This window comes from Pavona decussata, unplaced genomic scaffold (assembly GCF_977016875.1).
Source record: "Pavona decussata unplaced genomic scaffold, jaPavDecu1.1 SCAFFOLD_161, whole genome shotgun sequence".
NCBI classification, from domain to species: Eukaryota; Metazoa; Cnidaria; class Anthozoa; order Scleractinia; family Agariciidae; genus Pavona; species Pavona decussata.
In genome coordinates, this window is record NW_028145572.1 from 4,106,443 (window position 1) to 4,131,415 (window position 24,973).

Sequence of the window (24,973 nt, forward strand, 5' to 3'; positions counted from 1 at the left end):
TCGGTAAATAAGAAAGGGAAATTGATGCAAGAATAGTAATTATAAACAACAGCAAGCGAGCGAGCGACGTACGGCTTGAACGCTAAGACGACTATCCGACTAAAGCAAACGGGAGAAATGCGAGATGAAGCAAAGAGCTTAAGAAAAGAAAACGAAGAGCGTAAAAAACAACTTTTTGAGGCCCAAAAGGACTTGAAATCGATCAAGAAAGGCGTAACAGCCAAAATGCAACATGGCGGTTTGCCCTCTAAACCGCCCCGAATTTTTAATTCCTTAGATTAATCAGTTAATCATCAACTAAATCATCAGCGCATGATCATAAAATCCATTTAGGTATAAAACTCTGCTCATTGATACCTCAGAATACTTAAGCTCTGGATACATTACTTGGAATACGGAGTGTAAGCTCGCAATTCCACTTCCTGCAAAGATTATTAGTCTCTATTATCGCCAACGAAACTTTAGTTACAGTGGCGCATTGCGGAATCATCGTTGGTAGCCAAGCTTAGGTCACCAATACGCAATACAAGTACTTCCCGGCGCGGCTGCCGGCGCGCCAACTGAAGGACGGCCACGTTAACAAATCCACGTCACAACTGAAGCTCTGGTAGTTTTTTTTTTCTCATTGGCGTGTCTGTTTATTAACGCAAAACTAAGTCAATAATGTAAATTGTCGTCCCTAAAGCGGAAGCTGTTGCCCGTCCATCAGCTTCCGGTTTTTAGTTCTAAAAATAGCAGTTTGTTGGTGACGTCATTCGTAGAAAAGGGAGGTTACAAAGCATGGGTCGTGTGTGAACAAGAACAGAGTTGGATAGCATATATTCAATGAAATCAGTGTTTTTTGTTTTACACCAAATTTAAGGATGAAATTATACGGTCTTAGTGTTATACGCAAAGATGAGAAGTCAAAGACGTTAGTTGCAGCCTACGATCTTCAATCCTTTGGCTATTTTCAAAGATCAAGGTACATTAGGTTTTAGTCAACAGTCACGATCGGCCGTGTTCAGAGGCCGTGTAGCTTAATAATCAAGCTTATTTTTCGCACTGTTTTGTGCCCCTAAGTACCTGTCATAATGAAATCCAAGATTTTAATCAACCCCCTGATATTTAGTTGCCTTGTGAAAAATATTGACCATGGTATTAGTAAACAGAAACTTGAATTTGAGACCCCATCAAAGGCGAATGAAACGTATTAGAGTTACATATAATACCGTTTCTGGCTTGTAAACCAAATTCCTAAAGTCAATATTTATATACTTCATATTTCATTGAAATCAGTGTAGTGGCGTGAAACTGCATTAAGTTTTCTTATTGGCCATGACATTATATAACGCTTTATTAGCTCAGTGAACATTATTATTATTATAATTTAATGTTTAGTTTCCTTTTTGTGAACATAGAATGTAGTCTGTTCGTAGGCGGTCTACACCCTGTATGAAGGGTAAATCAAATAACCAAATATATTTGTTATTGTTGTTGTAAATATGTTGTTGAGTGTGATGTTCAACAGTCTTGATAAACTCATGACCATCAGATTCAAATCGAATGAAATTTGGAAATGTTGGTTTGTGAGAAGAGGAGAAAACCAGAGAACCCAAGGAAAAACACGGGAACTGTATGTTAAAACGCTTTTAAAATTGCAACTTTTTTGTGTGAATAATAATTCCAGCAAGCGTGCCAACAAATCCGGCATGGAATGAACAATGAATGACAGAGTAAAACAAGATTTTCATCAAGGACATGTTGATATTAGAAAATCCAGAAAAATATGCAATGTTATTGACTCTTGGAAAGTACATCATGTACATGTAGTGAGGTTATGTCAGGATTTTTGCCCAAGCTGTGCAAGATGTTTACAGAATCCTAGGTGTCTATAAATGTAATCCATAGAAATAAAAACTCGTCATTGAAAACATGTAGACTAAAATTTAAGTTCTTGCAAGACACTTTACATTAAGTTCAATAATATTGTTGATAATCTTTACACTAACAGTTGAAAATAAAAAGATGTTGCTCATACACTCATCAAATTTCAGCGTAAAAGAATTCATGCAGTTCACTAGTCAAATCCTTGTGGAGAGGACAAGACCAAATGAAAGAGCTTCAGTCAAAGAACAAGGTAATATTATTAGACTTGGAAATTTTCTTCAACCTGGATAATGTGTACCTCACGAAAGGATTATGCAATTGTAACAATAGAGGGTAAACTCATCTCTGATAGATATGCTTGGGGTTTGTGCGTGAAAGGTTGGTAGAGCTGTGGGATATACAAGCCAAGTGAAGTGGTAACCCTGTGAGCAGCCACCACCCAGTGCAGTCATACAGACAATCAGTCCAAAGGCAACCATTTACCATACAGGGAGGGGAGGGTGGGGCTGGAAGCAGAAAACTTGTTGTGTAGTTCCAGGAAAAATCCATACCCACCCCACGGAAGGTCATCAGAAAATTCCTAGGGGGAGGAGGGTCATAAAAGTCAAAATTTTAGAAGCAAAGTATGAAGCTTAACTGGAATTTCCTGGGGGAAAGGGGGTGCAAAACAAAAAACCTGTGGGGGAAGTATGGATATTTTCTAGATCTGCACATTGGAAGCAGTAAGCTGTCAGCAAGCAAAAAATGACAAAATAAATTGCCATGAACTGTGACATGTGCTGTGACTGCAGCATGTAAGGGAGTGCAGCATTAAATAACCAGCATAATTTAGGCAGGAAAATTATCTTCTGGTGGTACCATTTAAGAGGGCTGGTATTCAAAACTCGACCCTTTAAGCCCAAATAGTCACCAACATCTACACTGTTAGTCTGTAATTTCTCCAGACATTATTACGCGGGATGTCCTGAAGGGGCATACCGTGTCTAAAAACGAGTCGATTTCTTTTTTTTTTTTTTTTTTTCTTCCTCGTAGCTACAAATGTGTACATTAATTTATTCATTAAACTATCCCCTCTCCTACTCGGGATGTATTGTCCTGATTGTCTTCAACAAAAGAAGGCCAATCAAAATCCTTTTTTGTCACTTATATCGCGAGGGAGGGGACCCACTCACCCCTACCTGTGTGACGTCAAAGCATCATTTGATTTATTTATCAAATCCGGATTAAATTTGGCGCCATATTGTTAACATGTTCTGGACTCAAGTGTGCCGTTTTCAAATGGAAATTTCACCATTTTGAAGCGGTGAATCGAAAGAATAACTTCTAAGAAGCACCCGACATTTAAAACGGTGGAAATTGGTGAGTTCCTGGCGAAGGAATCGTGCTTTGTTTGACAGTCTTAGACCACGACACGAGACTGAAAAGAGGTCATTGAGAAGCTTACGTTATCGTAATGGAATTTCAAAAATTTCCAGTGAAAGTCTGGGTCGCGTAATACAAGGGAAACAACATAACACGATCGTTGTGACTCAAACTATTCCATTAGCAAGGATAGATTTATCAATCGGCGAAGCATACAGTTGGAATAAATGAATCATCCCCAGCATCACGCGTAATGCCAGTGTAGCAGGCATCTTGTTAAGGCATAAATTTGATTACTCATTGATAGCAGTTTTCTTCTTAAAACTGATGCAGCAATCTTGTATAAATATGTTTGAATTGTTGTTATTATTATTATTATTATTATTATTATTATTATTATTATTATTATTATTATTATTAATCAAATGCACATGTCCAAGCTATGAGAATAAAGAAAATTATCACCAAAAATAGTCTTGATGTTTAAACAAACTAAATAAATTCTCTCAACTAGTATCATAAGAAATACATACAAACAGTGAGGAGAATCTTTATGTTGATATTAAGGCTTCTATTTTTCATCTTGGTTTGTGAAAAACCCAACCCTTAGATATCTTAAGATCAGTTCTGAGAGGAGTCCAATCTGACGATGGCCCCTAGAAGACTAGCAACCTAATATTGAGACTTATTACCACTTATATAAATGTAAGATGGTAAGTTCCTCAACCCCTTTAGGTTATGAAGCTAATAATATTATTTCAATATTGGGGGCAAATAATTGTCTATAAAGGCAATAGTTTTGTCCAGGGGGGTTTGACTGGCATCCATTCTGAGTTGGTGGGTGAATTTAGCTCACAAACAGGCTTGCTTTCCTGGAGTATGCATGACTACATGTAAGTGTCTCATGCAAGCAGCAGCATTGCAAGTCACCAGACATTATGCAAGATGGATTAAGCCTCAGAAGAAACTTTGAAGCTTGTCGACAGACTACTCCCATTTAACACAGTGTCAGTTCCATCTTGGACCACCTTGAGTTCCATCTCATTTCTGTGGCCGTACATGGTTTTGATCACCAACTGTTTTGACTTTTTTGCAGAGTATGTTTGCCATGTCTTTGTGAGATCAGATTTATTAGGAGGTGTTATTGTGTCAGACCTTGAATATCCACAAAGAGTTGTTTTCACTCTTTTAAATAAAGTAAGTGTTGAAAGCATCCCAGTTAAACTTAATCTACTAGAAAAAGTTGCCGTTATACATTTGTTTTGACTTAATTTATGCAATTGCAACACTGTAGAACCCAATATATTATTGCAGTTATTATATTTGTTCAAGAAAATAAAACATTTAATAAATCCAGACATACACTGTAACTAATCTATGATCAATGACATCAATGAGTAACCAGGTGATTATTGCCAAAGATCAACAAGGAATTGATGACTAATCAAAGACGTAAACTTTTGTGGCCTTTTGATCACTTATTGGCCTCATGGATTAGGCATTGATGTTAATGATGACTGGTTGATTACCAGTTACACAAGGACCTTTTAAATGGTGGGAGATTCCTGCAGTATCTGTTTATCAACAAAGAAATACTGCTCTGTCTTAGCCTGCTGTCATAAGCAGCTACATCAAAATTAAAATTCACAGGTACAGCGGCAAACACAGCCACTTTCCTTGCCCTCGTGTTGCAGACAGATCCCTCCGAGTTAGTAGTGTGTATGTGTACATGCTTCAGTAGTGTTGTTCTGCTGAACTAATAAAGCTAAAACTCGTGCATGTGACATTCAATTTCACTTTTGATTATAACACTTGATAAAATAATTTCATTTGTAGCCACACAATAGCATCAGTGATTAATTAATGCATATGATGACTGATTGATGGCTTTTATTACACCCATTTTGAAATCACTGGTGATCCTTGCAATCTGATTGGCTCTCAACAGTGCGATTTATTCCCAAATTGCACCATTTTTTGCTCTAAATCGCATCCTTTCTTTAGCCCATCAAAATGGAAATGAATTAACAAAAAAAGAATATTAATATTGACAATAAAACTCTGTGATTTCAAAATAGGTGTAATAAAGTGTTAACTGAACTTTGTGTCGTGCAATTTTGGTCTGAAATCATACTTGTGATTTCAAATCAAACTCGCGCTGCGCGCTCGTTCGATTTTGAAATCACGCGTATGATTTCAGACCAAATTGCACTCCACTCAGTTCAATTACCATTATAAATTTTTGTGGCCCATTGATTAATCATTGATTAATGATTGATTATTGGCAATAATCAATAACTAATCAGCTGATTATCCATCAATTAATACTCATTGATATCATTATAATAAGTATTTGGTAGAATCATTGGTAGAGCAAGTCTTGGGTGCCCTTTTTTTTAAAATGTCATAATTTTAACTAAGGCAATATTAATTTTCATGTAATATGTTTTCTGCTAGGTTTTAGAGGATTTTACCAAACAATTTTCACCATCAGTTTGGAAAACAGCACAGCCTAAGTAAGTAGCCATCACGCAATGTGCAAAATGTCAGCTTGAATGAACTGTCAAGTTACACTATTGGCATCAAGTTTCATAATTTTTCCAAAAAGGAGAGACTCACCCCCAAACCTTAAGGTAGATTATTCCCGGTAATGACTGGTACCGTAACCTTTTTCCTTTTTGCTTAAAGTGCCCATAACGGAATTTTTTTTATTTTCTCATCTGAATCTTTACATTACGCGAAGAACCTCCGCGAAAAAATTTTTCGATTTGCATGAAACGCGAATTTTTTATGAATTTTACAAATCTTTAAAATCCTATTTTATTGCGGTCCACCCGCCCCGCTGATGAGAATACCGACGGGCTCACAATAGGGCCACGTGACATGGTCTGTGACGTACATTCAGGAACTCTCGAGTCTATGCACTCACTTGACCTTCAGTAAAGTACATTCGCGGCAGAAAGAAAATCGTCAGATTCACTGGTAGGAAGGAAAAACTTAGCTCCAAATAAGTATATTCCATGGCAGAAAACTTATCTGACACGGAAAGTGAGCAAACCGCTGAAGAAAGCAGCTAGGACGAATTTGAAAGCGTCGAAGGACAACTTCGAGGCGATAGATGGCGTCCACGAAACAAGTAATACGAGTGAAGATGATGATACACTCGAACCGTGCGCGGACGAGACAATAGCAGATATCTAAAAAGATATCGCAAGGAACAAGAGGAGAAGCGACGACTCGAGGAAGATTTAACAAAACGCTTGGAGAATAGAGTGCGTGTTAGTGGATGGTAAAGTTCTCACCTTGCATTTTGCATACGCGCTCTTCATTATCATCTGTCAAAACTATGGCCAAGTACTCACATACATTCAAACGAATTATTTTCCATGTAGATGTACTTGTGGTAACTGTAGCCGTGATCTACTAGCAAATATCAGCGAGTGCTACTGCTGCAAGGAACTCGAGGCAATTGGGAAGCGCTGACTAGCGACATTGTTCTCGCGGAACTACAGGAAGGACACGTGTTGAACTGTGATAATAATAGCTTGTCTCGTTCTCTGAAATTTCGGCTGTAAATTTAATTGTAAGATGGAAGTTGTTAGCTTGTCCAATGACAGGTTAATTTCCTTTTTGTCACTGTCCCACAGTTTACGAAATCCATTGTATCTTTTAGGCGCATATGTCTTGCGAAATGTTCGAAGTCTAGCAAGAGTTGGCGTCTAATGTAATTCGTGTCTGTCACCGGTGTCAGGACAAATTTGAGCCCTTTAGAAATAACGCTAACAGGCTGTCGCTAAGTTGTTTGTTTGAAAAATTCTTCATGAATTTCTCATGTTTTTCTCTTTGTGTCTCAATCCGTTTTTTAGCCAATTTTTTTCTGCGCTCTTTGCGCTTGTTATTTGTTTTGTGCCCTTTTTTATTTTGAAGCCCCGTTGTGGTGGTTAGGTTTTCAGCGATAACGCTGTTATACTTTTATTGTTTGCAGAATTCTGCAACACATGTGTGTACAATATTTGTTTGAGCTCATTGAATTCTTGCTGCAGTTTATCTACCTTATCTGAATCGTGGTTTACAATGTTTTCTGTGTTCGCCGAGTGCGACTGTTCTCGCATCGATCTATTTACATCAGTGGTAGCATTTGTGCTAGTATTTTTTGAGAGCTTGGTCTCAACGAAACTTCGCTGATCTCACGATCTATGAGAATATATACCAAAACAATTACGCCATATTTTATAAAACTTGCGACTGAGTTAACAGTGAGGTCAAACTATAAACCTCAGAAGGTTACAACGTTTAGAATGTCACAAGCGGGTGTGAATATTTATCGAAAGCTTACCATTCGCTTTTCTCTGCTCCTTTTCGAAGGTGGCTCTTGGTCTTCGTCTTCCTTTCGCTTAGCTGTTTTAAAGGATAAACACAAACGCGATGTCATCCTACTTCAGTTCACGTTTTAAGTTTAAACCTGAATTCATCAGCCTTGTGAAATCCTCGTCATTGAAGTGCATCGAGCACAAGGACGAGGTCTTTCCAGGCGCGCGTCCACATCTTCCTCCGCTCCAGCATAAAATCGATCCATTTCTTTCGCCTCCTCAGTCTTTGCGGGCATGTGGTGCCAAAGGAAAGAATCCTGTGCATGCTTATTCCATTCGCTTCGTCTTGGATGTTTTCACATCTCGCTGCAACACATCTTTCCGGCATTTTCGAGAAACGTGCAGAAATACCGCGACTTGTTTTCAGTGAGATCCAGAGAAAGGCTGAAGTCACGTGTTCCTGAATCTACGTCACAGCTCTTGCTAAACCGAGAGGAGACTAATGCGAATGGTGGGCCAAAATGGCGGCAAATTTGAACGTCTTATTAAATTCATAAAAAATTCGCGTTTTATGCAAATCGAAAAATTTTTTCACTGAAGTTCTTAGGGTGATGTTTAGATTCAGATAAGAAAATAAAAAAAATTCCGATATGGGCACTTTAACATAAATGTCATGGAGGTTGTTGTAAGAAAGGCTTCAGGTGCATTTGAAATAATTTATTACTGGTTGTGAAAATGGAAGAAAATGGCAGGATTTATCATGATTGAAGTTTTTGTCTTTATTTTTCTTTTCCTTGGTAGCTCAATTTCCTGGCCAGAATGTGATAAATATTTGGAAGACTACCAGGTATGCAATCTTGTTCGTTTTTAGTCAGTCAAGGTTGTAAATCATTGTTGGTGCTCAAAAGGCCACCAGATTGAAGCCTAGAAAAGTGTCTGAGTGTTTCCAGAGGGTTCCACCTTCCTCTTCTATTGTTAGTCCCCTTAGGTGGTGCAGTGTCGTGACTCGTAATAATATTGGCAATTTGAACTTTGCTACAGCCATATTGAACCCAGCCAAGCTAAGGGTGCACTCTTAGTTTTGTTCTAAACAACAGGCCTTTATATTCAACAGTACTAAGGACATACGTACATGTATCTTACCCTAAGGTAGTTTAATTTATGAATCCAGCTCCTATTCTCAACATTGTGTTGTTTGCTTAAGACAAGAAACTCTGCTCTACATTCGCTCTCTCTCTCACAGATGTGTGAATGGTCAGTGCTAAACTTCACAAAATGTTTTAGGGTAACTCTGTGAGGTACAAGTATCCCATCCAGGGACCGGGTCAAAGGAGTTGTCTGGACATGTGAGGAAGGGTGGGAAAGTGATTAATTAAGAATGGTCATAATAATAATCAGCTAGGATTTTAAGAAAGGTTTTAGTCAAACTGAAGACCTGGACTAATAAGATTGATGTAGCCACCACAAGTCAAGGGACCTTAATTAGGCCATGGGAATAATAATAATGAATAATAATAATAATAGTAATAATGAATAATAATAATAGTAATGATAATAATAATAATAATAATAATAATAATAATAATAATAATAATAATAATAATAATAACGACGATGATGATGATGATGATGATGATGATGATGATGATGATGATGATAGACTGTAATATTCTTCCATGCGTCAGCAACACTCTGAACAAATCTTTTATTTGCTGCAGAATCCAAGACAAGCAGATCCAATGACAAAAGTACAAGCAGAACTGGATGAAACAAGAATAGTACTGGTAAGTTTAAATAGAAGTAAATGAAAATAGATAATGGAAGTTCCTGTATTTTTACATGCTTGTAATTCAGAGACCAACCCTATCAAGGTTTTTCCTGAGGGGTGTGGGGTCTCAACATGCACTTTGTAAGTGCATAAGGTTCTTGCTCAAGTCTACTGTCTGCCAGTCTCCTTCATTCATTCGATACCAAACTCCAGTTAAGAACAGTACTTCTACTATAGTCAATATACCCTGTACAATCCACATTAATCAACTGAGTTAATAATGTAATAGAATAATTGTGTAATGGTATCCACCCAGCCACCTCTCTTTTCTTTTTGTGGCTTGATACAGCTATTTCAACTAACGTTGTCGGATGAAAGCATGAAGCTAAAAGACAAGACCGAAAGTTTACGTGGGATTTTTTATGAGTAAATTCATCAAAATCAGTCATGCCTGGAGAAAACAATACGTTGTAATTAGCTGTACAATGACCTGCACGTGCAGGGACGATTTTGATGAAATTGTTCATAAAAAATAATCCCACAAAACATTGCGGTCTTGTCTTTTAGCTTTATTTTGATCCGACAACGTTAATTGAAATAGCTGTATACAAGTAGTCACAAGAACAATATAGGTGAGGTTAAAGAAACCTAAAATGCCTCTCTTTCTATTAATTATTACAGCACGCACTATAATATGCTATGTACCATACAGTCATGTATATGTATAAATTGGTCCTTACTCTTCTTGTACCTAAGTAGTGTGCTCATTGTTACAATAATTTTGAAATATTTATAATTTTCAACTTTCTCGTATGCAGCACAATACAATTGGAGAGGTACTTAAGAGGGGAGAGAACCTTGATGACCTTGTAGAGAAATCAGAAGGATTAACTCTACAATCAAAAGCTTTCTACAAAACTGTGAGTTAAATGTTCACTCAATTTCATGTACCATAAAACAAATATCTAATATTTCTGTTACATGCTATCTCCATGTACATTTTGAAATTCCAAACAGTCTCCTCCATTAGCAGGGCACTCGTGCCCTGTCCTAAGACATGACTATTAAAATATTAATTTTTTGTTAAATTTATTACAATTACAATGAACTGTACTGTCGCTAAAGAAAAACAACCTTAACCAATAAATTGTTACTATTGATTATACATTATAGTAAAGGGCATTTCTAATTAGATTATTATGATAAATTTTTATTTTTTTACAGCAATCTATGTATTTTCAATACAATTTGACTGTAGGTTTTTTAAAAGCAACCTATCCTAAACTCAACTTTTTCCATATCTCTAGCAGTGCAGTACGGTCGTGATTTGTCCATAATAAAATTATTATACTACTTGTTACTAATGCACATTAATTTTGCTTTTTCCCTTATAGGCAAGAAAAACAAATTCATGTTGCTGTATACAGTGAACTATGGAATCATTAAAAGAGAGCAGATATTTTTGTACATAGAATTAGTAACTTGAGTGGATTTTTACTTTCTTGAATAGTGTTAATAGTGGACATGTTTAAACAGGAGGTGATGTATGAATGGTGTGCATAAAATGTAAAAAGTTACATTGTAAACATGTACATGTGCTTAACATCTACTGTATGCAATCCATTCATGCATGTTCTCTCGCAATACAAACTGGTCAAATGTATTAACAAAGTAATGTCTGGGTATGACAATAGACATCCACCTTTTGAGTGATTTCTTTAAACACATGAAATAGGTACAAGACAATAATAATTACCGTATAGGAATTATTTATTTATGTTCTTATTATCAATGTCAATTCCCATTTTTGTTTTGTTTAATTTGATGATTAATCATCTCTATCAATATGATTAGTGACATTGGTATGTCTGATATTTTCCATCTGTCATACTTTGTGTACAAGGCAAAGAACCTTAGGACACCAAAGTAATGAGAAACCTTGCTGTGGCTTAATTTCCTATTTGACTTATTATCAAGTTAATCTTTATCCTTTATACCAATGAATGGCTGTTGATCTGAAGAAACACAGCCTTTTTAAGGAGCTACGTGTAAGAAAGAATAGAAATCTCGCCATCTCCAGACCTGACAACAAGACATTGGTACCGTTAATTTTTGTTTCAAAGAATGTAAAATCACTCTACAGCAATGTACCTTTGACTTCTAAAAGTAGCAGTGTACAGTTAAGGGCGGAGAGCATAAAAATTATTAAGCATCTCATGTGAAATTTTAAGCCGTTATTTTTGCTCAGATTTGCCTCATATTTTGCTCATGCCCAACAATAGACATTAATTCCAGAAACCATAGCTCCATATCCTTTCTTCCTATTGCAATGGTCATTTTGGTGAAAATTTCATGGATAAGGTTCTGGTGTTTTTCCCAGGTAACACCTGCTTTTTCACTGCCCTTCCTAGTTTTTCTTCATAAAGGATACAACTTTATTAAAAACTTGAATGTCTTTAACGGGAATTTTTCTCTCAAATGACAGCTGAAACAAGAAGAAAAATAAGGGGCAATGTTTTGGGGTTGAATTATTGACCTTATGCCAAAAAATGAGGCAAATCTGAGTTAAAACAAAAAATGATTTCAATGACAAAAGCTGGGTTTACCCCCCAGCCCTTCAGTTAATGTGTCCAAGCTAAGTAAAATATAAGGCAAGAAGGGTTACCGGTAGTTAAGTAATTTTTTTCTGTAAACAGTAAAGTTACATGTAAATTTAATTTTGTCGGATCTCTTCATAAGGTTTCAGATTTGAACTGAGAATGAATCTCCTGACAAGAACCTGTAGGCCTTTTACTTTCTTTATAATAAATTATTATGCTGTCAAGATCTCCTTATTCTCACACATTTATTTTCCTTGTGTGTGCTTTTCTTTCTCAAACTGGATAAACATTCAATATGTATCTTGATAGAGTAGAGGTGCTTCAGTCCGTTAAGGTTGAAGAAGTCCAGCTGCTTGAGCATGGCACACAAAATCAATACTCCAGGATATACATGAAGTTAAAACTGCTTTCAGTGAGCCTGAGATTTGCGCATAATAATTATCCTGCTGTCAACAGCAATGAAGTCAAATCTCTCCAGCCTGCAACTCAAGTTTCCAATATATCAACACACAGTCTCCTTACTGTTCTCTGATATAGACATATTCTTATAATTAATTATTTTATTTCATGGTTAAACTTGGCAGCATATACCTGAAGTTTGTTTTGTTAACTATTTTCTTATGGTAAAAATTGGTAGCATTGGTTGTAAGACCATTGAGCGATCATTTTCTTTATATTTCTGCAGAGGGCCTGTGTACTTGATCAATAATAGCATGCATGCAGATGCCTTCTGTTTTATGGGAGATGTCTTCATGCAGGCTTGATTAAGGGAGAAATTAGTTGGTGGTCTGTTTTGGAGCCTAAAGGGTTAAGCATCCACAATAAGAGATGTACCGATATGTATGGCAGGTTAAAAATGTGTTATTTAACAAATAGATTCCATTTTGCGTGCGTCTGTACTCTGATAACGCACAGATGACGTCAAAACGTGGTGAGAACAAAGAAGTACGTGACTGATGTTCTCACCACGTTTTGACGTCCTCTGTGCGTTATCAGAGTACAGACCCACGGCAAAATGGAATCTATTTGTTTTATACAATAACCAAGACATTTCAACACATTTCGTCAGCGAGCATCGCTTTGCCTGAGCTGAGTCAAAAACTTTCCAGCAAACTCAGTTTTAGACTACTACACAAATGCAATTGTGATCTTCTAAATTAGAGTATAACCCGAAAGAATTTCACTAAAAATATTTCAAAACTAACCTTTATTCCAGAAGGAAGTCCTGACCCCAAAATATTACAGCATGTAAGTCGCTTCACTGCGATTTGTAATCGATTACTAGCCATTACCGGATTTCTATTGGCGACATATTTCGACAAATATTTGCTTCCTTTTCACGTCACAACAAAGTTCTATTTTTCTTTAACCTGGCTGAGGTCACTCTCAACGGTCTTTGTTCAATTTTTTATCGGACAGTTTTCCTTTCCTGCGAAAATTTGCCTGTGTTTTTCCGCTACTCGCAAAAACAGTTTGCAAAACTTTGTTGACCAGTCACTCTGGCTGGACTCTAGACTCTGATCACGTGCGCTGGTCACACCACCCGATGACGTCAATCGTGCGTCTATACTCTAATCACACACTCCTCTAGACCAATCAAAATGCGTGTTTTACACAGTTCATTGTATAAACTTACATCTCAAGCAGATTAGAACATGATCCATGTGTTATGCCTCAAAAATGTCCCTCAAGCACACAAAACCTTTTAACTCTGTAAGAGAGTACTGTACACTCCAAATACCTAACTAGGGAATGAGAACAATAATAATATTGATGTTGAACTATCTGCAAGTGAGGCCAGAAATCACTGAAGGTTTGTGGTGTTTTTTTAGATTTTTTGTTGCATGTCAATGATAATTTATTCGCAATAATAATAAAAAGATTACAAGTCTGTGTTAACTCTAAAACGGAGTAATTTATTTGTTCCTCTCCTGGTAGTTGTAGATACCAATTGAAGTTAGAGGGGATAAAATGCTGTAGCTCCCCCATTTTCTCAAAGCTCCCGAAGAGCTTTCAGGCCCGAAGGGTACTATTAATTTTTTATCCCTTTTCTACAGCTTGCCAGTTATTTTTCGTCCAACTAACTCAACATGTTCCTTAGTCTGAAATGTCAGCCGTCTCCTCCCCCTAACTTAGGGGGAGGAGACGGCTGACATTTCAGACTACATGTTCCTTTATCATGGAAAATTTAAAATGTTTTAGCTTTTAAAATTATCTCAAATTGAACTTTTGGTAATAAAATAATTTTGTCAGTATAAAATGGTTTTTTGGGATTTTGAGAAACACACAAAAGTTTTTTTTACATCAGTTTCCTTGTCCCAATAAACCAGTATCCTCCAATCCAAACCACAAATGTTTTAGTAAGTATGACAGGCTCACTAGGCACTCAGGGATCTGAGCCTTCTGCTTACAGTGACCTCAATTTTACCTTAAAATAAAACTGATGAACTCTCATAAAAAGAGACTTGTGCATTATTTCACTGCGGTTGCTTTTCTCTAGCAATAAAAGGATGATTGACATATATTGATAAGACATGAATGTTGAATATTCTGTTTTACTGCAAGGCAGTCGGGGAAGAGTCAGCTACCATTTCAGACTAAGACTTAAAGAAAGAGAAATTAACAGTTTCAAGCAACTGAGTTAAAGGGGAAGTATCATGGGTTTTTTTATATCTTTTGTTAAAAATGATGAAATAAGACCTTCAATAACCTGCCAAATAATTCTAGAATGACGAGAGGAACGAAATCAACTCAATTCTTGAAAGAAACAACTTGTGATCTGTTCTAGCGCATTTTGGAAACAAAAATGCGAGAACTTGAAAAACATTAGCCTAATATTTTTCAAGTTTCAATCGAAACCGGCCTACCCTGTCTCTGGCCAGAGGCACTAATCGACAGTTTTATTGTACTGGGGTGATAATTTTTAACAAACTTGACAATTATTTTTTGTTTCTGCTATTAACAGTCAAACATTTTTGGGTTTTGAAATGACAGCAAATTTTCGTGATACTTCCCCTTTAAATGACTGCAATAGATTACATACTGGTCTGGATATCTCAATCTGGTACAACTCTCAGGGTGAGATTGCAACCCAGAAAAGAGAATGCACAAGCATAACAAGACATTGAGTGAACTCATACCAGTGAATGGTTTCATGTAAAATCTCCGAAAACATCTTTTCAAAAATTGCTAAAAGGGCAATCTCTTGGTCATGGATATCTATGTAATGGCAACTACTCACACACTGCTGGAATCTGCCAACCAACTGCAGTATCAGGAAAGGAAGTTGATTATAGGAGAGGGTAACTTAACGACAAAAATGTTACATGCAGGGTTTGCTTGGGGACTGATTAAAATGATCAAGGTGATTGCATAAAGTGGATGCCAGAAACTCGGCTTTTTCTCAAGTACAGTGCCTACTTAAACAGATATTTTTGGGCAGTTCATGACTTTGCGGGAAACACGGATCTTGGTAAGGGTTGTTTGAATCCAAAAATAAAATTGGGGATAACCAGATAATAAAGCTTCAATTTGGAGAAAAATGCTATACATTGTCAAGTGTTTTGCAGCTTTTTCGAATTATTGTTGCTTAATCTCTGAAAAATGTATTTTCTTTTTGGGTTCCAATTGCCCGTACTGGATCTTACTTTTCCCAAATGGTCACAAACTGCACAAAAATGCTTCTGCATTAGGAGGCACCATCCATACGGGTAGTCAGGCATGTATATCACAACCAATGTACAACATTAAGAAACTTTATTCCAGTTTTGTACAATTGGATACAATTGATTAAAACCATACAAAAACGAACACCATTTGAGAGAACAGTACAGTTTGTGTAGACAGTTTCAAAGAAAATGTGAAGAATCATAAATAGATGTCACAAATAGACAGCTCATCTAGAACAGTGGCACTGCAAAAGGATCCAGAATCAACAAGTGACTAACTTTTACCTTTCGTAACAATCAATTCAGAGTATACAAAGGTATGTAGAGGATCCATTGTAGGCTTGGTGAGATGTGGATTTGGGCTTATAAATTGAGGTAGGAGGCCGGGACTTTGAATGTGTTAAGTACAAAGGAAACCCTTTGACCTTGGCATGATTTGAACCCACAACTCCCAGATCACACCACCATTCCTCCAGAGGTTTTGGCTTCAAATCCTGCCAAGGTCAAGGACTTTTCTTTGTTCTTCATGACCAAACATTTCCTTCTTTGGTTTCTAGTGAAGTTGATAATGTATCCTTAATAAAGGTTAGTGTGATTGATTGATTGATTGATTGATTGATTGATTGATTGATTGATTGATAAAAGGGAATCAGCATCCTAACATAAACTTGAATTGAATTTCTATCACAAAACAAACCTTTTGCAGCCTCAGCCCGTCTTATCGCCTCCAGTTCTTCTCTTTCCTTGGCTCTGGCTGCTTCTTCTTCCCTCTCCCGGGCAGCAATGGGCTTCAGGTGCTCTGCAAAAATTTAAAATGAAAACAACTGTAAACTGAATTCCAATACAATGTGTGAGACTTGTTATCAGCAAAAGATGCTAGTGCATGAAGGAAACAGAACAACTAAAAACATTTGTCCACATTGTCTCTCTTCCCTCCAGTGCATAAAGGAGTTCAACAAACCATGAGGAAATGCTGATGGTAGATGCAACACTGTGATGGACACCAGGGAGGGTGGGAGGGAGAGAGTACTCCTTGTTGCTTCATGCAACAGAAACAAACAACATCAGTCGTGTGGACCTGAGGCTCAAGTGCAAAGTTACTATCTATCTCACAATGTCTTAGAGCCGTTTTCAATTGAGTGTCAAAAGTAATTTGGTAATTACACTGACTGACTGTACTTTGGTTTTGGTTTTAGGACACTCAATTGAAAACCGCTCTAACTGCCTGAACTCAGTGGAATTTACACTGTTTGTACATGTGTGAAACTATAATTATTTTCCATGTACAAATAATTATGTACACATACTACTGGTCTATCAGGTTGTCTTTACCATTTCGTTTGTATCCATAGGCCAAGCCAAGCAGTAAAGCAGCATATCTTGAAAACTGTCAAAACAAACATACATTCTTATGAAACAAAATGTTATCCATGTTTTTCATAGAATTATAGACACTTGAGTAGGAGTTTACCCAGTTTGCTCAGTTGATAGAGCACCAGACTGCTGATCAGGAGGGTGCAGGTTTGAGCCACACTCAGGGTCTTAAAATAACTGAAAATGGTTTGATCTTCATGTGGCTCAGATGACCATGTACTGTCTCCAGTTTGGCGACAAAAAAGAACCACTGACGACAGAATTAGCTTTTACAGACATTTTTAACAAGCAAAATGAAAACGTTGCTAACTCTCAATCTTGGATTAGCATTAATTGGCTTTCAAACAATTGGGCCCAGAAGTCAGTGGGATTTGCCGATTGCTGGGATTAGTCGGTATCTAAATTGGCACTAAGAAAGAATGATGTTTGTTGTATGCAAACGCCCGTTCATTGAACTCATCGGGTTCAAAGATGGTGTTTTTGTTTTTTTTGTTATTTATATGTGAAAATGTATTCTTGAACAGTCAGGGGAAACACAAAGTTCCGACTTTTCAAGGGTAATCAAGAGCTTGAGTTCAACTGCAACTCAGAATTGAGTACAGCAGGGAGTTTTTGGTTCAGAAGTTCCAGTTAATACCAAGACTAAACACGGTCCCAATAAGTTAATAACCCGCTCCCAATTCAACTCCAGTGTGGGAAACCTAACCTATTATCTTTTTGCATTATACAGTACATAAAAGGTCAATATCGATTAAGCAATATTATTGAATGTTTAAAAATATAAAAACTGAGCTTCATGTAGAAGCTTTACCCTTACAAAACACCCAGGCCATAAACTGACGACCACCTCAAATCGAGTCAAAATTTCTCCTTTAACAGGACGATTTGGCGTAGGAATTACTCTACATACCCGAATCGCTGGGTTCACTTGAACAGGCATCTTTTCCCAGCAGTAGAGTCGAAAACAGCAAAATCCAAGATGGCGACGAAGTGTGTAATATTAAAGACCCATGATGCTTTTCAAAGAAGTATTTCGGGGGAAATCTGGGGACTAGCCCTTTCTCCAGTCTCCCCAGCCCGCGATTCCAATATTAAGTCATGTTAAGGTGGGGGTTCACCTAAAAGCCATTTTCACGCCGCTTAAAATCGGTCAAATGAAAATATCTTGTTTGCATTTCAAGCAATACAAAAACCCTCCATTCATAGCACAAATTAATGATTTGGGGTGTTTTATGAATTTTTGGGTGATTTTTAGGTATATTTGGAAGGAAATAATTTTTCTTGAAGGATTGGTAAAATTAAAAGAAATAAGGAATGTTGAAGATTTAGTGAAGTTTTAAAATTAGAATTTGTAGTTAATAATTAATAGACGGATACCAAGTTAGTCCACTAGCAACCTGGGGTGCTCTTGCGTGGTTGTCGACTGTCTGTTAGTGTTCCAAAAATCATTTTCTTTCTTCTATCCATTCTTAAAACTCTTCAAACTTCACTCAAATTCAGGTAGAGCCCCACCTTAAAGGGGGACAAGAACATACCTTTCTTAACATTGAAATCGAATTTACAGTGGCAGATATATCCATCTGAAGTAGATACAAGTTAAAACGCGCCTTTTAACATGTTAATATAACAATGAAAAAAAATTAAAAATAATTTGAGCAAAATGCTCCCCCGTCTCTGCTCCCCCCTACCCCCTCATTGGGGTAGAGTTACTGGGCGCAGAGTCTCTGCAGAGTCCCACCCTCACCGGTCCACCCGCCGAGGGAGCTCCGAAAACCAGATGATGCTGAAAACATTATATATAGGACGCGACAGCGTCTTTCCCTCCCATGTGGGACACATTTTCTTAGACGTGCACGAGGCACGGCCTCGTTTTGGTGCGAAGCTTGTTTTCGTCCTATAACGTCATAAAATCACTTTTTTCGTTCACAACTCTGACAAAAGTCTTGAACGCGTAGATTTCTTGACATCTTTTAGGTTGATGTCGATTACATCAAGGATTTTCTTGAAAATGTTCGTCTTAAGGTGGGGGTTCACCTAAAAGCCATTTTCACGCCGCTTAAAATCGGTCAAATGAAAATATCTTGTTTGCATTTCAAGCAATACAAAAACCCTCCATTCATAGCACAAATTAATGATTTGGGGTGTTTTATGAATTTTTGGGTGATTTTTAGGTATATTTGGAAGGAAATAATTTTTCTTGAAGGATTGGTAAAATTAAAAGAAATAAGGAATGTTGAAGATTTAGTGAAGTTTTAAAATTAGAATTTGTAGTTAATAATTAATAGACGGATACCAAGTTAGTCCACTAGCAACCTGGGGTGCTCTTGCGTGGTTGTCGACTGTCTGTTAGTGTTCCAAAAATCATTTTCTTTCTTCTATCCATTCTTAAAACTCTTCAAACTTCACTCAAATTCAGGTAGAGCCCCACCTTAAGGATAGCTCAATCGAAGTGGGCTTCACAAGAGTTCTTGAGCGTGTCTTTAATATATCTTTGTTTGCAAAGCATGAACATCAATTGATTGAAAATAAAATTTTGTCCTTGACGAGAGGCATTTGAGCACTTAGGGTAGGTTCAGGGCCCCCCTGGGGTAGGTTGAGATACAAAATTCCGGAATTTTTTTGAGAATTTTGACACCGCAAAGAATTTTACAAAATCTCGGGAAGTTTAGACGAGCAAAATTTGGTAGAATTTTTTGAAGAAATGTTAGTTTCACGCGAAAGCATTTTCTTGTGTTACCGCTGACTAACTTGAGGGCTCTCCCTGGAGACAAACAGACAAACACGCCGATCTTTCATTTCTATATTCTTTGGAGACTGTCAGAAGAAGCAACAGAACAATGTTCCCAGCCCTAAAAAACAATACAGCTGCTGGTTTTAGGCTCTAGTGAAAAAAGAGCTTTTGAAAGGTACAGGTCTACTGGTCCTCAAAAGTTTTTAGGAATGTCCGGAGGGTTTCTCAGTTGTGTAATCAGTACTGCGCGGCACCGGCAACACTTCATGCACTGACCCTTCACATCTTTGGGTCATTACTGCGCATTACCATCTAAATTCCCCCGTAGCTCAGTTGGTAGAGCGTCGGTCTTGGGTTCTATTCTCACCGAGGTCAAAGATGTTTTTCAGTCTTTACCTCATGTGGACCACATCAGTTCCTTAAAAGAACAATGCTCACTAGGAAACTAAGAAGTTTCCTTCCAGCATATAAATTTACACTGCAGAGTTAATTCGAAATGGGAAATGAAAAAAAGTCGTACAATTTGGTCTGGAATAAGGCAAGGGGAAGCCATAGTCGCACACCAATTTTCGTGGGGTTTCTCCCCACTGATTCCCGGGTTTCAATTTTGAGATTTCCCACTAGCAAGCGAAAACCTGACAAAAGAGTAAAAAAAAAAAAAGAGAGCTGGAAATGTCAAAGGCGATCCCAAGTTGTGGTAGGTATCCTGTGCCTCCATTTAGCATAAGGGAAATGTGGGTGAGGAACAAGGAAAGAAAACCGAAACTTCAAGTTCGAAGGTAAAGAAATGTTTGCTTTTACATCTTACACTGGTTTCACTGCGTGTCGAAAGAAAGTCCGGCACAGGAGGTGTCTTTTACATGAGATAATACTGAAATGTTCACACTTCGAAACTTTAATAACTTCTTTAAAAAGTCACTGGTAACAAAAATAGTAACAGAATAATTTTGTGACATACATGAAATAACTATCCAGTAGATAGGTCGCTATCTATCAGATAAAATGAACTCTACCCTGATTTTCGGGAAAACGGCCTTAGCAAGTTAAATAATGAGGGAAAACTGGCCTTTAAAAAAACCTTCCCCTACTAACACACTCTACCTGCTACCAAGCCAGTGATTTATCCACTGGATAAAGTGATCCGCTCTTTGAATAACTGAGGTCATCGGTGTCTAACACTAATTTCACACGATTTTCACACTAATATAAGTTATAACCAAGGTAATTTGAAGAATTTCCAATACAAATTTACATCCAAAAGCATAGTGAAACGAGATGTAACAATAAATAAATAATAAATAAATGCCGGTTACCGTGGCCATATCACCCTAACACCTTTTACTTTCACGTGGATTTTAACATAAGCAAACAGAAGTGTAAGATACAAATGTGTCCCACACTTATCTGATGAAAAATTGCTTTGATCAGTGCATGTATTTTAGTGATAAAACTAAATTATTTCCACCAAATAGTTTGAACTCTTCTCGGATTTCGCTCAACTATGGAAATTTCCGCGAATTCGGGACCCCGCGAAAACCAAAGGCATTAAGTTGACAACCTGTCTAAGCACAACAGACATTTTTTTCGTTTAAATTTGTAATAAATCACGAGCTACTCTTGGGCTTCGTGAATATATCAACAGTTGGGTGGCTGTCAACTTGTAAGTTGCGTTTCTTGATATCTTCGTTGATCCTCAGTAGGTGATTCTGTATGAATGTCTCAAGTGCTGAATGTACGTTAAAGAACAACACCACTAAGTAATTTATTAAAATATCGATTGTAGAACGACGTGTACCCTAGTTTCGACAGATTCTCGAGGGCCTGCCCACGTTTACCGTTACTCGATTGTAGCTCCGCCCCTCGTATTTTCCGCCATTTTCGCATCGCAGCCGGTTAATCGAAGTTTTACTCCTTAAGAAAGAAAATGATGAAACTGAAGTTGACGAGTACCTACTGGGTGTTATTGTCTTGATGAACTACGCACTTCTCACGACTAACATTAAAACGACTACAGTGAACTCTCGCCTTGAGGAAACCTCGGTATTACGGACACCCCGACACGCGACAATACGGACAGCAGCTAAACCTCAGCAAAAATAAATTACAGACGTTCGACTGAAATAAATTTTTGCTATAACGGACACCAACCCGCAGTCCCGAGGGTGTCCTGGACTGTATACGGCTGAGGCTGAACTTGCTTATTATTTTTGGCAATTTGAGCCTGAAAAGTTCTTAATATAAGATGTTCTTAGTTATCTGTTATAGTATTTCAATAAATCTATGCGGACGTGACCAAGACACCTATTATTTGAGTTAATTGGACAATACAGAGTGAATTTTTACCTGCATTATTTTATCCGTATTTAAACCGTTCATTTTAAAAACATTTGGTCGCAATAAAAATGTTCTTAACTGACTCTCAGCCTGGGTAATGTTCTTAGTATATCCTTAAATTTTAGTTAATCTCAGCATCAACGTTCTTATAAAAAAGAGCGTATTGAGATCAGTAAGGAGAATTCGTCGTTTTATCATCAGAGTAGCACAAAGGATACATGGATGATTGTAATCCTTGTCTCCAGTTAGACTGACGTAATGTGAACCATTGTAGAACCATCCGGGAGGTAGAGGGTCCAACCTGTGTTTAGACTAAAACAAACAACATACAATTTTCAGTTCACAGAGAATTGTGGCACACGTACGCCGCGCGAGCCACGATAGGTTTTTCATTCGAATTGGCTATCAACGTGGCGCGAAGTTTTCAACTGATCAAGCAGCAAAAAAGATAGACTAAAGCAATTAACATGAAATAACTTTCAGCATTCGATTGGAAATCGCTCTGACAAAGGAAGAGAACCTGTTTTCTAATGGAACTCCCCAATGTGGCTACTCACATTAATTTCCGTTATTTCTTTGTCCGACAAGTCCTTGCGCATTTTCAATTTCTGCTTCTCTGGCACCTAAAAAAATTAAGAACTTAAGTTCAGTTGATGCGATGTAGCGTTAAAACAAACATAAAGATGTTTCAAAGGTAATGAACCTGGACAAATCATTGTTTCTCTTCTTTCTTTATTTTGATTACTTTATTCCAAAGAATACCCCCAGTCAATTAATTTTTACAAAGCTGGAGAAATTGGCTCTTCAAAGACAACCAGCGCCTGTCAACAAACTGTAATAAGCCTTGTGTATGAGACATACAATGTTCCATAATATAACATACCGGTTTACAACAGGTTCTCAGCCAATTTTTCAAGGCCTGTTTTTGAAGATTACAACCCGCAAAAACAATGCAGTACTCGTGGACTTTGCCAATGTCGCCATTCTGCTGGCCCTTGGCCGAGGGAGGTCGCGGAATAGTGGTGCTATCTACAGGGCTCATTCTCAGCACCCCACTCAGACGGGCCCATTGAACGCGTACCTCCTTGTGAGGGTCCTCTTCTGTTAAAAAGAAATCGTATTGCTACGAAAATTTTCTTACATCTTTTAAGTATTCTTGGCAGGAGTTAGAAAAGGTAACACAATCTATTGTAAGATTGAGTTAACCATGCAGGTAAGATTGTTTTACACTTCGTATTCATTAAAGCGAAAACCTTACACTCGAGAGGTCAATCCAGAATTGTTTCCACTCTGAATGAACAAATGCTAAATAAACTACATCTAAGTTTGCAAAATGAAACGTGCAAGCCGAAATGGGATCCAGATACCAATGAACGCGAACGGCCAATGAACGGCCATTGATTGCAAGAAAATCGGAAATAGGATGACTAAAAGGAAGGATACCAAAAGACAACCACGTCAAAGAAAACCAAACACTAAAGGTTTAACTCGAAGAACAGTCACTGTGCTGTACAAGCGACGATAGCCAATAACAAAAAAAAAACTCTTTCTGACGATGATCATGCATGCAACAAGTACTACATGTTCACGACAACACATTAATGGCAATTTAATAGTTTGCTCGGCTGACAAACTCATAAACAATAAAGATTCCTAAATTTCACTTTGTTAATACAACACTGTTGTGTTGTTGTTGTTGTTATTTGTCGTTGTTGGTGTCAGTTTTAATGATATATGTGTTCTTGTTAATGTGCATTAAATAAATATATCACCATTATTGTTACCTGAGAAGCAGACATGTCCTTGCAAGCTGTGAATTGCCCCTGTGGAAAGTTACCGAAATGTAGGTAACAACAATCAGAAGAATGAATGCCTTTATTACGTATGTAATTAGAGGTCCATTGCCTCCCCTATGAATCGTGAACGTGAAGGTTTGGTAGCATTTCCAATACAAAACTATGCCACCTGCAAGTAGTGTATGTTATTAATTGACGTACACTGTGCAAAGGATGAAATGTGTCGGAATGAACTGACCTGTTTCGTGTATTTCTTTGGATGACATCGGTCCGTGAAGTGCTGTTGATTTGAACATACACAGACATCAGTGTGGTGTTTGAGAATTATTTGAAAATCACGGGTTTGTATTTTGGAGCAAACCTGAGTCAGAACAAGAAAGCGAAATATAACACAAAATGGTCTGGAGCTACCATCCATGCAGCTATTTTTAAAAGCGAGGCTTTGGGCTGAACCAGGGACTTCTGGATTACAAATCAATCCAGGACTGAGTGACTAGAGTGGAAAGACATCATACCGGCCATCCCATGGTGCCGCCTGCGAGTCTTACCTTTTAGATTAGCGACAAATCTTGGCTTGTAAAGAGGTCCGTACAGTGATACACTAATCTAAAGGACAAAGGGGAAATTCAATTTAAGGTGGCTGACAAGAGTATCCAGCACTTATAATTTGATGGATCATTACACCACTCTTTATCAGTAGATAGTGCAATAACACAATAATAGTAGACTCAATCTTCTCAGCAGATTGTGGAAAGAAAAGTAGAGGAGCCGCTGGTGAAACAAACTGAGGGGTGAAGGGAACGGGGGAGTGTGTGCAGGGGTAGGAAGAAGCCTATACATTGTGTTGAGTACCTCGCTGACTGGTGGTTCTGCAGCTCCAGAAGAAAACAGCCCCAAAGACCTATAAAGACAAAAGAAACTGTAAGAAGAACAATGCTAACCTTCCGACAAGGTTTGGGATGCCGCGGCTTAACCATTTCGGTTCTTCTCGACCTTCAACGTTTGCATTAATGATCAAAATTTGTCGCTTTACCGGATGTGAGGCTTTCAAATTGTGGGGAGTGCAAAAGAGATAGCACCCAAAGACGTAATATCGCCAGGTAGCCCTTTCCTCTTTTTCCCCTCGACATATTTTTCTCGCGCCAAATCTTTTCTTCGCCG

General features: G+C 37.7%; 3 protein-coding genes across 4 annotated transcripts in view; 1 reads left to right on the forward strand and 2 right to left on the reverse strand.

The window, feature by feature from the left end:
* Nucleotides 1–768: 768 nt before the first annotated feature.
* Nucleotides 769–10,940, forward strand: LOC146464908 (synaptobrevin homolog YKT6-like). The gene is made up of 8 exons (XM_085129236.1): nucleotides 769–964; nucleotides 2,037–2,119; nucleotides 4,328–4,428; nucleotides 5,689–5,747; nucleotides 8,343–8,388; nucleotides 9,260–9,325; nucleotides 10,128–10,229; nucleotides 10,704–10,940. Exons 1-8 carry the CDS (start codon nucleotides 864–866, stop codon nucleotides 10,737–10,739), a joined length of 594 nt encoding a protein of 197 aa, XP_084985362.1. The 5' UTR covers nucleotides 769–863; the 3' UTR covers nucleotides 10,740–10,940.
* A 4,708-nt stretch (nucleotides 10,941–15,648) lies between these two features.
* On the reverse strand, nucleotides 15,649–17,986 carry LOC146464909 (ATP synthase F(0) complex subunit e, mitochondrial-like). The gene is made up of 4 exons (XM_085129416.1): nucleotides 17,862–17,986; nucleotides 16,910–16,964; nucleotides 16,275–16,376; nucleotides 15,649–15,822 (listed from the first exon to the last, which is right to left on the reverse strand). The coding sequence occupies exons 1-4, from the start codon at nucleotides 17,889–17,891 to the stop codon at nucleotides 15,809–15,811; spliced, it is 201 nt and encodes a 66-aa protein (XP_084985542.1). The 5' UTR covers nucleotides 17,892–17,986; the 3' UTR covers nucleotides 15,649–15,808.
* A 2,575-nt stretch (nucleotides 17,987–20,561) lies between these two features.
* Nucleotides 20,562–24,973, reverse strand: part of LOC146464910 (dynein axonemal assembly factor 9-like) — a 39,845-nt gene continuing 35,433 nt past the window's right edge. For both annotated transcript variants that reach the window (XM_085129191.1, XM_085129190.1), the window contains 8 exons: nucleotides 24,665–24,713; nucleotides 24,361–24,418; nucleotides 24,051–24,092; nucleotides 23,801–23,839; nucleotides 22,900–23,117; nucleotides 22,574–22,639; nucleotides 22,235–22,328; nucleotides 20,562–21,408 (listed from right to left, as the gene is read on the reverse strand). In XM_085129191.1, the coding sequence (XP_084985317.1) occupies nucleotides 21,287–21,408; nucleotides 22,235–22,328; nucleotides 22,574–22,639; nucleotides 22,900–23,117; nucleotides 23,801–23,839; nucleotides 24,051–24,092; nucleotides 24,361–24,418; nucleotides 24,665–24,713 (688 nt within the window). In that variant the 3' untranslated portion in view covers nucleotides 20,562–21,286. The remainder of the gene's footprint in view (nucleotides 21,409–22,234; nucleotides 22,329–22,573; nucleotides 22,640–22,899; nucleotides 23,118–23,800; nucleotides 23,840–24,050; nucleotides 24,093–24,360; nucleotides 24,419–24,664; nucleotides 24,714–24,973) is intronic.

Bases quoted from the DNA above. Each gene is read 5' to 3' on its own strand.
- LOC146464908 (XM_085129236.1), top strand. From the start codon at position 864: ATGAAATTATACGGTCTTAGTGTTATACGCAAAGATGAGAAGTCAAAG. The intron at 9,326-10,127 runs GTAAGTTTAAAT...TCTCGTATGCAG, and splicing joins ATGAAACAAGAATAGTACTG to CACAATACAATTGGAGAGGT. The intron at 10,230-10,703 runs GTGAGTTAAATG...TTTCCCTTATAG, and splicing joins CAAAAGCTTTCTACAAAACT to GCAAGAAAAACAAATTCATG.
- LOC146464909 (XM_085129416.1), bottom strand. From the start codon at position 17,891: ATGCCTGTTCAAGTGAACCCAGCGATTCGG. The intron at 16,965-17,861 runs GTATGTAGAGTA...TTGTTTTGACAG, and splicing joins AAGTGAACCCAGCGATTCGG to TTTTCAAGATATGCTGCTTT. The intron at 16,377-16,909 runs GTAAAGACAACC...AAATTTTTGCAG, and splicing joins CTATGGATACAAACGAAATG to AGCACCTGAAGCCCATTGCT.